General features: G+C 42.5%; 1 protein-coding gene across 2 annotated transcripts in view; it reads left to right on the top strand.

Moving 5' to 3' along the window:
- The window catches only part of disp1 (dispatched homolog 1 (Drosophila)), an 85,639-nt gene that overhangs the window by 60,729 nt on the left and 9,163 nt on the right, over nt 1-15,747 (top strand). For both annotated transcript variants that reach the window (XM_078289765.1, XM_071914240.2), the window contains 2 exons: nt 13,926-13,955; nt 14,949-15,072. In XM_078289765.1, coding sequence (XP_078145891.1) covers nt 13,926-13,955; nt 14,949-15,072 — 154 coding nt within the window. The remainder of the gene's footprint in view (nt 1-13,925; nt 13,956-14,948; nt 15,073-15,747) is intronic.

Consider the following 15,747-nt stretch of genomic DNA (forward strand, 5'->3'; position numbering starts at 1 on the left):
CAACACCTTGAAAAGCTTTACTTGGAACCCCCACTGTAGAGAAATTGGCTAGTTTACTAGTTTAATAAGTTACTTTTATTTTATTAGGTTTAGGTTTTTATTAGGGATGCACATGGATCAACATTTGTGTAAACAGGCCAGTGTTAAGGAGCTGGCAATTATCAACCGCAGACCCTGGGAGGTCTGCACATTTAATTGGAAAAATATTCAAATCGCAATTTCCAAATTTCAACAGGTGGCAATTTATTTCTTTTAGGGAAAGCTGTTTCAGGCGGCTTAAAAAATGAGATATTCTTTCACATTGCAGCATGTTGGAGTGCATCTTAATCATTAGCATCTCCATACCCCTTTCACACACACGACCCGGGAATGTTACAGTGTGCTGCTTTGGGTTCATCCTGTTTTGGAAGCAATTCATATCAAGCCCTGTATACAGGAATGTGCTATGGTCTGTCACATTATAGCATTATCAAAAGCAGATGTGTTTACAGTCTGTTAGATATAGTGGAGGACATGACTTTCCAGACATGGAGTGACATGGTAATGCACTGAACTTTTATATCAAGCCAGAGCAGAGGTTGACTGGGCTCTCAACCATCATCTTGATTACGGGTCGGTCTGTGGGTCAACCTACGTATTATTTTCCGGGTCACTAGTCCAAGAAAAGGGGGTTTTCAAACATTTTTAAGCACTGGAAACAAAGCTGTAGAAAATGCTGCATCCACAGTTCTCAATTCATATCGCAATAATTCATATATGATGATGCATAACAAATTTCAGTGAAATCAGACAAATTTCTATCGTATCGTATCTGAAATATTCAGCAAAAGAAATCACAATGTGATTTGGGGTAAGTGTCATGCACCTGTAGTCCCTTGGCCTCATATTAAAAACAACTGAAAGGACATTAAAGTTGAACCCTCATGTTAGAACACCAGTTATCTAGATACAGATGAAAGGTACTTCACTGTTCTCTGTTTGGCCTCCATTAAGCTGCTATAGCGAAACATCCTCCATCATGCCAGATCCTGTATTTGTTGTTTCTGTGCGTGCGCGCACATGAACTAGTGTGACTGCAAAAGGCTGAGTGTGCGAGATAATGATTTCACCCTCTACACAGATACAGGCAGAACTTCGTCATGACAGATCCACACACACACACACACACACACAGGTCTGTATTCTTAAAATGTCTGGGTTTAGGGCAACACCACAAGTGTAAAGCAAGTATAGTATTTCCTCCTAATCTCACTATCTCTTATATATACAGTACACACACACACACACACACACACACACACATCTATTTTGAACCCCTCAGGCAGTGAAAGGTTGCTATGTTGAACAGTGTTTTCACCTCATGCATACCTCTACACAGGACCAACAGAAACAGGCCAAAAAGAGCCTTTCTTCCCTCGGGGGATCATTCATCACCTGCTTTGACACTTAGAAATACATTTACATTAACATTTGAGGTCTTTAGCTGACGCTCGTATCCAGACAACTTACAATGAGCGCAGCTGTAGCATAAGCGGTAACACTTTATTTGGATAGTCCAATGTTGATACTTGCCTAACAAAGTGTCACCTGCCTATTTGGTACATCTCCACAGACTACGTAACCCTAAACCTGACCTCAGCCTCACCCTAACCCGAACCCTAACCATGATCCCATTTTTAAACCTAAATCCAACCATAACCTTCTAACATTAACCCCAACCCAAAGATTATCCCTAGCCCAGACATTGAATATCTATAGACTACTTTTCACACAGTTATGAGACTTTTTAATGAGACATTATAGTCACTTGATAGTTGAGTATTGGACTATTAAAATAAAGTGGGCCTGAAAAAGTTTAAATTCCTAGATCATCACCATGACAGTTAGGCTAACCAATAGTGAAGAGTGTAAGGGTCTGAACCGTAGAGCCCTAACAATATTTATGTAACTATTGAGTGATCACAGGAGAGAGAAGTGCAAGGAAAAGAAATGAGAGATATAATAGCTGAGGAGATTTTCTTTTTTTGTTGGTAAAAATAAGAGCAGATAGAGGAGAAAGATATGGGAAGGTGGAGAGGGGGATGTGAGGTACTTCTAGAAGAGACACCTCTGCCTGTTGTAAAAAGGTGGATGATATGGGACCCCTCGGGCCCCTTTACACTGGCAGTTAATTTGCAGGGAGAGAAACTAGCAATCTGGGTCTTTTTAAAAGCTTGTAAGCTTCCTTTTATTCTGTTGATTCTAGCTTTTTGAGAAAATCTGAGTTAATGTTCCGAGTCACATGTTGTGAAACGCTCAACTAGAATGAGAAGAGTGCATGTTAAAAGAGGGTGTGTGTGTGTGTGTATACATGGATGTGTGTATTCTGCGGCTCCTGGGGCTTGTGTGAAGGCTCTGTGATGGACGGAGGAGGTTTACTGAGGACATCCTGCATGTCAGATCGTTTCTGTACTGTAGAAGAACACCAGGAGCTATGAGGTGAGCCTGGATGGTATGTGACGCGTGCAGACATTTTCAGTAAAAAAAAAATCATTTTAGCGATCGTAGTGCATGCTTGTGTGTGAGTGCGTTTTAAGGGAAGGAGTAGAGGCGTGTGTGTTTGTGGTTGTTCTCCCTTAGCAGACTATGTAGAGTTGAGGAGGAGGGAGAGGAGTATTGGGAGGTGAGGGGTTTTTGAAGGGAGAAGGCACCTAGGTGTTGAAACTTGCACGGTGGAAAATGCTGAGAATGTGAGTTTTCTTTGACCTGTTGTAGTGTGTGTGTGTGTGTGCATATATACATGCGTTTGTGTGTGTTCCAATGGTATTTTGAGATATAGATGAAGAATGAGAAAGGTGAGCAAAAGAAAAGTTGGTCACTAGTAAATCAGTGAGAGGGGCTCACTGGTTGGGGGGGGGGGGGGGGGGGCGGGGGGGGTGATGTGATGTCAGGTGAGGCAGCTAACTGTACTTGAGCATGATAGTCCTGTGAGTCCTAAGCTGTTTGGCCTGCTGAGACTGAAGTGTGTTGGCTGAGGCAGCGCTGAGGCCCAGGGGCAAGACAGCTAAGCAGAAAGCTGAGGGAGAGAGGCACGGGGTGAGAGGAGGTGAAGCAGATGCACCGTTTTTCTTTCTTTCTTTCTTTCTCTCTTTACCTGACTGCTCGCCTGCTGTTCTCCCTATTTTTTCTCTATTTCTCTCCATCCCTGCTTTCTTTCTCTTTGACTCTTTATGCTCTTATACTCCTTCTTTCTTTCTTTCTTACTTTTTCTTTCTGTTTTTCTTTCATTCGTTTGTTCGTTCTTTCTGTCTTTCTTTCATTTGTTAGTTTCTTCTTTCTTTCTTTCTTTCTTTCTTTCTTTCTTTCTTTCTTTCTTTCTTTCTTTCTTTCTTTCAACCCTTCTGATGTGTCTCTCTCTCTCCCAGCACCCCCTCTCTCCCTCGCTCCCTGTTCTTACAGTATAGTTCTCAAGTATGAAGCAAAGCCCATAAAGATAGCCATCCCAGATCAAAGGCCCATGCTATCCCATAAAGCAGGATCAAAGCTTGATGTAAGCACGGCGTTGTCATAACTTCACATAAGCTGGCTGAGCAGCTAGCCAGGCCTCAGCTGGATAAAGATGGCTTGCTGCTGCTGGTCGGCTAGCTGGCTGGTTAGGATTATTGTGGCACTTTGAAGGGGATAAACTACTACATGTGTCCAGACTGGGGCAAAAAAAATTATTTATGTTTGGCTCAGTTTCTTTGATGTAATTGGGGTGTGCTAAATTTAGCTTTCCAGACAAATAAAGTTCACACATCACCGTACAAATACTAATGTCTCTTTGTATTTAAATAGTCAAATTGTTTTCTGTCTGGTTAGTTGTTAGACTAGCCAGTTTTCTGACTGCTTGTACTTTCTCAGCGGTGACAGTAAGGCTGCAATGATTAGTCGACAATGAATTAAAATCAGTTATGCAAATGCATTTTTGGTGTTGACGTGACACATTACCAATACATTTTCAGGCTGTATGCATGATGTTTCAAAGAGGTTTCTTTCACTGAAGATCGCTGAAAGTTAAACTGAATTCACAAGATTCACAAGATTCTCCAACTCCAACTGGTCAACTAAACAACTAAGCATTAGATTAGTAATGCAATCAATTAAATAGTTAGCAGATTAGTTTATTACCAAAATAACTTTCAGCACACACATTGTACTGTCTTCACCGCCATTCATGTTTCCCTCCAGCTCTAATATCGATAACAACACTTAAATAATTAAATAATAGTGCCTGGGTCTACTTTGCCTCTTTTGTGCACATTAGTGTACATTTGTTCCTGTGTTGGATTATTTGACGAGGTTCTAAAAACAAAACTGAGTGGTGGTGACTATGGGTGCCTAGAACAACCAATATTGGTGGTTGAGTGCTCATAAACACTTGTAGAGGTACGAGCATTTATCAAAAGTAAAATGTTCTCCCAAAGTGAAATATTGCTTTAATGGAAAATTAAGTTCAGCCAGAGTTTAAACAGTTAACAGTATTTTAGCACTTAGTATTTAGTTTAAAGTTGTTTTAAATCAACAGTGGTCCACTTACGTTTGGATAGAACGTGTCTGTAGTATATGCAGTAGATTTATATTTGTCATAGCATATGATTTTCTATATTTATATGTTTGTAGAACTTAACATTTAGTTTACAGTGAATTTAAGTTATTGATGTTCTGTGTTAATGGAACATACATGCGGCATGTATGCAATAGATTTTATTTCTCATGCCATATCACATTCATACTTATGTTTGTTTGAAATGAACAGAACCGAGCAACACCCCTCTTTGAGATAAACAGCCAGTTTCTTATGAATCACGTTTTTCTTTGCTCCTATTTCCCCTCGTGCACTTTGTGAACTTGCTCTTGGAATTTTCCAGGCAGCGGCCCCCACCCCCAGCACTCTCCCTTCCTCCCACATACACACACACACACACACACACACACACACACACACACACACACACACAAAATCTCTGTGAGGGTGTAGGGAGGACAGGTTTTGATGTAGCCATCATCATTAAGGCTACAGAAGAAGGCTCCTGGCCTCGGGGCCTCAACCGGGGCCAGGTTTCCCAAAATCATCTTGGTGGTGATACCTTCTAATATCATCTTCCATGTGTTGTAGTTGATCTTAGTTCAAATCGCTGTTGGTAAACGAGGCTGGAACAACCCACAGCCATACCAGGCGTCTTTGTATCACTAGACAAACTTGAGATGTCGCAGCACCGCTCCAAAAAATCTCCCAGGCAAAGAGGTTGAAAGTGGGTAGCGAGTGATGGAGAGCACGGAAACAAAGGGGAGAGAGGGAGCACCCGGAGGTGTTGTGGCCTTGGATGACCCTGAGAGAGAGAGAGAGAGAGAGAGAGAGAGACGGCAATGGGCAGGAGTGGTTGAGGAGTTGGAGCGAAAGTGGGGAGAGAGAGAGAGCGCAACATGAACAAAATGGCAGAACATGTGATTGAGAAGTACAGTTTGAGAGCAAGAGCAAAATTTGAAAGACATAAAGAAGAGATGGAGGGAGAGTAAACAAAACAAAAAAAGAACAAAAGAGAGAAAACAGAGACCCTGCAGCGACCATGTCCTCAGATGACACAAAGAGACGACAACAGAAGCAGAGATGAAAATGGATTGATGCCGTTGTTTAAGGAGGTTGTATCGGAATTAGGAAATGGTGAGGAGTGAAAATAGATCTCTCCACAAAAGACACCTGGATATCTGCCCTCTCCATCTCTGCCTTGTCTAAAAATTCATAACTAGATCAAAGTGGACTCAGAATGAAGCTGCAGGCAGTGTCTGGTTTACAACTAGATCATGTGTAAACAGAAAATGGTGGATAGGCTTAAGTTTGGCTTTTATGGCTTATACATGCATACACAAATACATACTTATATTCTTTTATTTATATTCACCTCTTAAAAACAAACTGATGTTTAGGGCTTTTTAAAGATTTGTTAGTTACACATCAACTAACAGCCTGGATAAATTAATACTACAGTAGCTAACATTCACACACACAAACAAGTGAGTGAAAGAGGTTGCTTTTGCCTAGACATGCAGCCTTCTCTTTTAATGCATGGCTAAGCACTTGGCTTCACACAGACCCGTTTTGTTAAATGATGACTGACTCATCATGTTTTAATAAGGTGCCATAACTTATCGTTGAATGGGGAACTTCACTGTTAAGGAGCAACTTCCTGGGTGCTCTTCATGATTTAAGATGAATGATGTTGTTTTTGGGAGATGGGATTCTGGGTTGGGCTGAGCCAAATATTTCTCCTAGCATGTTTGGCAGAGAGGTCTGGGCAAGCAGGATACCATACAGTTCACTGTCAGTCTCAGAGGCATCGATTAACACAGTTTGGCCATTGCAGTTTTCTATAACTGTGGCCATGTTTGCTGAACAGTCCTGCTCCATGGCCGTTGCTAAGATGGCCGTTGTGGCCGCTGCACCTCTTTTTTAGCTAGCAGTACTAAACAGGTGCTGGTTGTGGCTAATATTTTTGCTAAGTGACTATTTAAAACTTGTTTGAAACTTGCCACTATTTTGCTAAAAGTTGGGGGGGAAATTAACTTCTAGTGCTTGGCACTTTGAACGCTAAAATAATGCCAAGCTCTCAGGAGGCGGTTGGAGGGTCTGTGGTGGAGCAGCAGCTGAAAACCATTGGTTCCACCTCTGGAGGTCTGTTAGGGAAGCCTGCTATTCTCACTGGCTTCACACATACATATTTCAAGCTGGCTTGTGTACAATTGCACTCAGTCGAGTGGAGGGAGGTTGGCAGGCTAAGAAGGATTTCAGGTTTCAGGATTTCTGGCCAGGCACATCCCATTTATTTGGAATCGAGAATCCTGTTTGCATTCCCCGCCAGGTATTTACTGTTTTTTGTTTGTTAGTTTGATTTTATTTTTTAAATGTTGTCCTAATCACACTTGTGGTTACAGCAAGGACCCTTGAACCTTTACAGCATAGGATCCAAATTGAGTCAGTTTACTCTGGCCCTGAGACACAGGCACATGAAAAACTGATGATCTTGTTATGTGGGAAACCACCACAAACCATTTTGGGCCTGCAACACATTTTTGGTCCTCACAACCATAGCTCAAGAAACATTTCATCTGTCGTGTCTGTGCCCAGCTGAGAAAGATTTCAGTGATGTCAGGGATGGTTCGGCATGAACTCCGACCTCCCAGGAAGGTCATGGGCCAGCGACTCCTAGCCCTTGTCTATCCATGGCTCTGTGTCTGTGAGCTGAAGCCATAAAGAGGAGAGGAGCAGCCATAATAAAGACATCTCACTGACCGACAGCTTGTAACTATTGGCTACAGTGCTGAAATCCAGCCTGTGCGCCTGGAATTTGTGCACGCCCGTATTTCACCTCCAAGAATGCAGGGGGATGGCAGGTGTGGCCAGTGAAGGCCATGCTCAGCAGTGGATGTAGCCATCCAAAACCCCCCATGCACACACACACACACACACATTTCCATACATTTCCACTGGGGCTGCAAAATTTATCTAAGAAAATATCATTAGTGAAATATTGTCTGCTGCAATTCCCAAATTGCAAGAGGCTCCAATGTTTTTGTTGGAGGGAAAGGTGCTTCAGACAGCTTCCTTAACAAGGTATTCAGGTGCTGTGTGGGATCCCCAGCCTCCACAACAAGTTACATGTTGGAGAAAATCTTTCATCTTATTTATATGAAGCAAATCCCCATCTCACCCCAACATTTATTTCCATGTTCTCAAGTACTGACAAGGGAATGATGTAGAAAAACGTGCAATGTGCAATGCAATTCATATCAGAATCACAGATTTCAGAAAACAAATAACTATGATTTTTTCTCAACATCATGCACCCCTAATTTATACCAGGGTGGGAAAGTTGTAACAGCCAACAAACAAATGCTGGTAAATGCTGGCTGTGGTGTGACTAGTAGGTTTGCCCAGTCCAGCATGTGGAGATCCTGTTCTGTTCTAGTTAGCTGGTAAAATAGTCAAAGTGGCTCGTTTCTTGCTCACATTCACACCACTAGGTCCTGAATTTTAATATAAAAGCATCCATATCGTTACCTCTTTGATGTAGAGGCATGTAACATGTAACATCCACACACACCTGAAAGTCAAAAATTACCCACATTCATGCAGTGCATGCACAGTGACATATAACATGCTAATATGTAGGCAAAAACGTATTAGTCCTTCCACTACTTGCACTTAAGTACACACCTTTTGCTGTAACATTGTAACATGTTTCTCATCTCTCTCTCTCTTTCTCTCTCTCTCTCTCTCTCTCTCTCTCTCTCTCTCTCTCTCTCTCTCTCTCTCTCTCTCTCTCTCTCTCTCTCACAATGTTCCTGGTCTTTCTGTTTTATTTTCTGTTTTTATTTTCTGTTTTATTTATTTTATTTTGATTTCTCTCTGCTTCTCTCCCTCTATCTGTTTCCGTGTGGCTCTCATGTGCCTCATCCATATTCTCTTTTTTGTCTTCCTCCCTGTGTTTCTATCACTTTCCATCTCTCTCTCTGTTTCTGTCTTTCATTTTCTTCCCTTTCTTCTTCATGTGCCCCTTCTTTATTTTCTCCACCTCCTCATCCATCTTTCTCCCTGTCTCTCCTCTCTCACAGCATTGACAGGAGTCTCTCTCTCTCTCTCTCTCTCTATCCCTCCCTCTCTCTCTTTCAACCATGTGATAATGACAGGAGAGTGTCCCCAGTTGACCTTCATTTAAACTTTGTGTTTAAACAGCACTGGCCCATTCCAGTGTTTATTAGATGCTTGTTAGAAACGTGATGCCCTGTAAATCACTCTGCGCTACCTCTAAGCGTAATACGCCTCGGCACCAACCATCAGTCACCAACACTGATCTGTTCTTTTGGATGCAACATTTAGCCTTTAGATTTGTTTGCCTCTAAGGAAATTATCTTTAAACATTTCTCCTTCTGCTAATTGAGTAACAAAGTCTTCTCTTTATTTCCTCTGTCACATTCTTGAGGTTAGAGTGGTCTGGAAAAGCTTGTTCGGAAAAACTTTGGTAACATTTGGAGGCGCAAACAGTTTTACAGCTTTAAAGCACATCTTAGGACTGTTCCTGTTCTGTTGAGTGTTATGCTTATATATTGAGTTATAGCTACCATAGTATTTAGACTACCAGATTTTATTATCTGTTTACAGAAACACAAGCCTAATTTACTCCTAATTCATACTCCTAATTCATATTCAGGCCTATTTGTTAGACTCACTCACTTGCCACATGTTACTTATGATGCTGATGTGTTTTGAATTGCAGCTACTGGAGCCTCGGCCCTATTTAGATTTTATTGTCTACATATAAATATAGGCCAATGAAAACAGTCAAACATCAGGCTTATTTATTGAACTGTTGCTATTCCTGAAACCATTAACACTGATGTCATTTTACTCCCTGAGCCCTTTGGGCCTATTTAGACTGGTACATTTTAATATGTGGATTTACAGTCTTACAAATGTCATCCTAATACATACATAGGCTCACTTGGTGGATTGTTAATGTCCCTCTCAGTATTCTGCTTTAGCCTTAATCGGCCGTGTATAAATATACACACACAGGCCTACTTATTGGGCTGTCAGTGGAGTGTTTCTCTCCCTAACTAGTCTCATGATGTAATTTGGAGGGGGGCGCTCGTGGCCCCAGCCTATTTCATGGCTAGGTCGAGCCTCTAATTGTGTGCAGCGTTCCAGCGAGGCACTAATCAGGGCGAGCCGGGCCAGGGAGGCTGACGGTTGACACTAATTGCTCCTGCTCCGACTTGAAGGCCTTGTTCCTGAAATATCTGGCCGCCCGTCTGTTGGCAGTTTACCCTCTTGGCTCTGACCCCTCACCCTCAGCCCCCCTACACACCATGCACACAAAAAAAACACATACACACACACACGCACATACACACGCAAGCATGCGCACATTTACTCACCTGCAGGTAAACGCACTGCAAAACTATCCATCTCAGTAAGTCATGTAACCTAGTGTAAGCTTTAAAAATCTTATTTTTATTAAAAAAATTCATTCGTTCATTTCATTCATTTTCTTGATACTTGTGGATTGTTCTGCCTTGTTTCAAAATATTCACCCTTGTTTCTAGAAAACACCTAAAACAAAATAAACTTAATTGGAAACAAATGGAGTTATCACCTTCCTTCGGCAGAATTTTTCACTTGTTTAAAGAAAAATACGATTTTTAAAACTGGTAATGAAACTAAATTACTTGTTTTACGATGGACATTATTTTGCACTGCATTCATGCATACAGATGCATATACACACAAATGATGCACGTGTGCTTACATACACACACAGCATTTCTTCCCCATCCACACACCCAGACACACACACGTCACCTCTCACTGATATGCATATAAACACACACACACACACACACACACACACACAGCTTCTCCCCACACACACTCGGTCCCAGCTCTGCTTCTCCCTCTCTGTCCTCTGTCAGCGCAGTGCTGAGTGAGCGGCTGGCGGTCTGTGTTTACCTTATTAATTAGCCCAGTGATCCAGAAACACTCTCCCTCTGGTAAATAGAATAACACTGAAAGGTTACCCAGGGCCCAGAGAGAGAGAGAGAGAGAGAGAAGGAGGGAGTGAAAGTAAGAGAGAGGGAAGAGCCCAGGGAGAGAGAACGAGAGGTGGGAGAGGAAGGGGAGGGAAGATTGGGAGAGAGGGAGAGGGATAGAGGGTCAGAGAGAGAGAGAGAGACGGCATTGTAAGTTTGCTTTCGAGCCGTCCGGAGTAGAACCGATCAGAGAGCCAGGGAGGAAACCCGACGCGGCGGGTTGTCATCCTGCTGAATTTAGAGCCTCTGTGATCATCAGTCAACGCTACCTCTCTCTCTCTAGCTAACCCCCGAACCCCCACACACCCCTCCTTCTCTCCCTTTTCCTTTCCTCTCTTCATTTATGTTTGTGTGTGTGAGAGAGAGAGAGAGATGTGTTTTTTTTTGTTTGTGTGCTTGCATACATGTGTGCGGTGTGTTCTTGCCTTCTTGTGTTCATGCTGTTCTTTAATTTTTTTCTTTTACTTTGCGTGTGTGTGTGTGGATGTGCCCTTGTTTTTTGGGGGGGTTTTTTGGGGTTTACATGTTTCTGTGTCTTTCATATAACTTCTGGTATTGACGGATTGAGCCCAGAATAAGAAGCTCAGGGACAAAAGTTGATGTTGTTTTGGCAAATTTTTGAATTCATCATCTAAAGTCGCCTTGAAAATTACACCTGAGTTTTACAAGAACAGGAGAAATTATTTTAGTTAACTTGATGTAAAAGCCTTTGCGAAATAATACCTGAATGTTTCTGATCTTTGTCGTAAATAAGGCCAAAAACGGCCGCCTCAGGTAACCCATGCATCTTCCCAACTGGCTGAAATGTATTCAGATTGGAACGTTCCAGGCCAAAATTCAAAACAGACCTTTAGCAGACAAATAGATAGGCCTGAGAGCTCTTTTATGAATCCATTCCAACTATTTCCAATAACTCGGCTCCTCCATTTTGGGCCATATCTCTGTCCTGAAGTCCGCAGTTCAAGGCCCATACATGGAAACCCAAGAGACGAGAGGAGCAGAGCAAAAAGCAATACATTACCAATACAGAATGTTCTTCCTGGCTAATCATACTAATTTAAAGAAAGGCAGAGCCAATGTGGTTTTCATTAGGCTTTGTTGGTTTGAACCAGGTAAAAGGTCACTTTGTATATTGATGGGAAATCCACCATAAAAAAAGAACTCCGTTATTACTATAATCTTGAATAGTTGAGAGCATGAGTAATTTTAGAATACAGAAAGTTACTTGATGACATCTGTAACATCATCAAATAACACTTTCAAGAGCTGCTGTGTAGTTGAGGATGGAGGCTGACTTTCATCTTTATGTTTACATATGTATCTCTTGAATCAAAGAGCGCTCATTCGTAGTTGCTAACTAAAATGATCCCCTCTGTGTCTGTGGATACTCGTATTGGGAGACTGCGCTCTCAACCTGTGCCACTTGACATCTGGCCGTCATATTAACATGTCCAGTGAAACCTTAAAAGGGATTTACTGCCTTCCCACAACTTACCCCCGTGGAGTAAAATTCCTGCCAATAGCTCCAGTTCATTTGGGCTTCCCAGTTACCATGGTAACCACTAATTATAACATTCCGTGGATTTTCCTTTGAAGGAAAAGTGGCAAAAATACGGCAGCAACCTCTTTGGCCCCTTTGGCCATATTGCTCCAATCACGATACAAGTGTCCTGTGTGCTTATGACCTGATTGGCTGCGGCAGAGGGCGACCTCTGAGCTCACTTCCTGTTTTGGGGTTTGGATTTCCTTGTTGTCGTTTGGGGGGTAATTTAAGTCAGTCTTCTGTGCAGTGAAAATGATCTGCAGTGAGTATGAATGCAGTGAATTATGAATGTTGATGTGGATATGATCAGTGATGCACTAAGAAATGTATCTGAAATCCTTCTGGCTTTTAGGTAGTGCTATTAAGACAGACCGTTCATCTTCACAGATGCCTCCGTTGGCAGGGGTTTGTTTGAAACCCTCTATCTAATCTAAGGAGTGCCTGGTCCTGTCTGCTCCCTCTGCCCACCGTCTGCGGGGGAGTCGTCTATCTGACTACTAATGGCATGTGAAGACGTCACAGTCCTGAGCCTCTCTCACTCTCTGTCCTGTCTCCCCTTCACCCCATCAATGCATAAACCTCATATCTCTAGCTCCGCCAAAGTCTGACATGACTTCAAGCCTCATGCTGGGGGCAAGTAAAGAAAATTTCCCTATGGAGATCAGTCAACTCTCACATTATCATTGTAAAATTGTAAATGGATATTGAACGATTGCTTTTCCTTAATGTCTGCCAAGTTGACTGCAGATGATATTAGCACATCACCTCTGGCTCTTTCTCCTTCTCCTCCCTCCTTATCCTCGGCACAAACGCTAGTTCCCGCCTCCCCCTCACCCCTTTAGCCTATATCACTTATCTCCTGCGGCCCCGCTGTGATCAGGTGGCCATATCTGATTCTCCTGCTTCCTCCTCGTCCTCCTCTTCCCCTTTACCCGGGGCGTTTGCTGCTCCCGGCATTCCGGACGATCCCCCACTGCTCCCAGGAGGCTCTGATGAGAAGTCCAGATAGATCCTGAGCAGCTGAAGGCTTCATATGGCTCTGTGTGTGTGTGTGTGTGTGTGTGTGTGTGTGTGTGTGTGTTTGTGTGATCCCCCAATATAAGGAGGCCTGATTTTAGGTTATGATGCAGAGAAGAGAGCCTCGCTAATGTGTGTGCATCCGTGTGTGTGTGTGTATGCACATGCAGGCGTAATCCAAAAAATACTAGATTAATCTATATGTGTGTGAGGGGTTTCGGTCTGTCCCGGTGTGTATTTGAATTTATTTATTCCCAAACCTGACCAGATTGTTATTAGCAACATTTTGGGCTTTAGTGAGGTTTACGCTCACTGAAAGCTACTTCCCCCTCAGGTTTGGTTTCAGTTCAGTCAGAAATCTTTCAGGATCAGTTTGGGCCAGTCATGTTAGGTCTGTGTCAAGCTCTAACATGAATGTTTGTTTGATGTGTATGTCTTAGAGTGTCTGTCGGTGTGTGGCACATGTATATTGGAAACACACAAGAAAGCTCGCCTGACTCACCTGAAAGGGATTTGGAAAGGGGCAAAGAGAAATTTGATAAGTAAACTGGAAAGTGGTTCTGACAGCCATGTCAGTTTCAATGCAGCCAGTCGTCCCACACACAAGGTGTGCGCTGCCGTTGGAAAAAAGAAAAGAAATCGGCTCATGAAGAAAACATGTTCACCCTCGCTCAAATGTCGGGGCAAATCTGTTTTCGATTGGCTGTTGCTTTGACTTCCAAATGTAAACCTGATTTATCTCCCTCTTTTTGTTTTTCAGCCCTGCAAGGCCCTTTCGATTCCCCAAAAGGTAAGACCTGCCAAAAAGGTTTTTCGTCTGTTGATGTTCTGGATTGCAAAAGCTCTGTCCTCCTCCTCCTCCTCCTCTCTCTCAGTTTCTCTCTCATCCATCCATCACTTCTCCTGCAGAGCTGTCATTCCTCAGTAGTGAGTCATCAGTTATCGACGGCAGTCCTGAGTCTCTCTCGGTACCTGGCCTCTGTTAACCAGCACTTTGAATCCTCTCGTCTCTCTGTTACTCATGGCTCTGCAGTAACCTCTGCTCTCTCAGCCTCATCCAGGGGCCAGTTTGAGTAGGGATTAAGGGTTTGCTTGGCTTTTAGAGAGGTTTGGCTGGTAACATCACCAGTGTGGTGAGTGTTGCGTAGAGATGGAGACTCTCACAGTACACAACAAAACCTGAGCCAGCTACTGCTTATCATGCAAAAGCCTCATGCAAAGAAAACATGCATTATACATTATATCTTATATTTCACATTTCCTTCCCACCTTCCATTGTGATAAATTTGGATAAATTGATCCTAAATTGATTTCCCTTTTTCTCATCTCTTTGAAACACCTAATTGACCGAATGATAATCTCATGTGCCATCTGGCTCTCATTGGCTCCTCCTCACTCGCTAAGTGAGAGGGAATCTGCAAAATCCAGATGGTTCGCAGTGGTTTAGTAAAGTCAGGCAATAGATAAGCATAAATGTTCTCATGAGTATCTTGCATTCATAGTTTTACTTTGTCTATGTTCAGTACTGACCAATTTATCATGGGTATTTGTCTGGTGTCACACTTTACAGTTTTAGTCATCAATATTCATTAACTATTTTAAGATTGAAGCACTCATCTTGGATCAAACTTGCTTTATAATTGAAGTTGATAGGGTTATTAAGCCGTACTTGTGATCCTAGATCATTATTCTCAATCTCAGAAACTTTGATTAAGCTGTTAATACAGGTCTTGTTTTGTAATTGACATGTTCACTAACCTAACGGACCCGTCCTTGTCCCTAGCTATGCCGAGCTGATAGCTGATTGGCCGGTGGTGGTGCTGGGCGTGTGCACGGTGCTCATTGTGGTGTGCGCCCTGGTGGGCATCCTGGTGCCTGACCTGCCTGATTTCTCTGACCCGCTACTGGTGAGTACAGTACCCATCAAATATAATGGCAAGAGAGCATTAAGATCATCACCTCACTGGTTTGATGTCATTATCCCTCCCATAATGCAAAGCGTCCAGTTGCCAACCTTTCCTCTTCCCAGATCAGAAACACTGAGGGTGTTTTGTGCTCTGTGTGGAATGAGCCAGGAGAACCAAACAGTTTCAGTCAGGAGCCTGCCATATTTTGCACCCGTTCTACTGATCAAATGCATATTCAAAACTTTAGTGTCTCTTATGCAGCGAGAAACTGAAAAATTGTATTATTCTGAGTTTCTCTGGGTCTAGTATTTGTAAAGAACAATGTCAGTTCCATTTGGTTTTTCTTTGTAATACTGAGAAGGTGTGGTACTGTTTATGTGGTAAGAGTAATGACGACTTCCCAGCATGCTTTGAAAGTGGGCCAATAAAGCCAATAAAGTGGACTTTATAGTGCACTGTAGTCTTTTGTATTGGTACAGTGTAATTTATTCTATTATTCACGAGTAAACACATTAAACAGCAACACAATAAACTTTCAAATTGGATAGCTAGTGTACTGAGACTAAGATAGTCAACTTGCAGCACTTGGACCAAAACTTTCTATCAACAGTTACTTCCCTCCACAAACATCAAAATAACTTGTTTTCTCTTGTTGTCCCTCTTTCCTCCCACAAG

Source organism: Centroberyx gerrardi, chromosome 18 (assembly GCF_048128805.1).
Source record: "Centroberyx gerrardi isolate f3 chromosome 18, fCenGer3.hap1.cur.20231027, whole genome shotgun sequence".
NCBI classification, from domain to species: Eukaryota; Metazoa; Chordata; class Actinopteri; order Beryciformes; family Berycidae; genus Centroberyx; species Centroberyx gerrardi.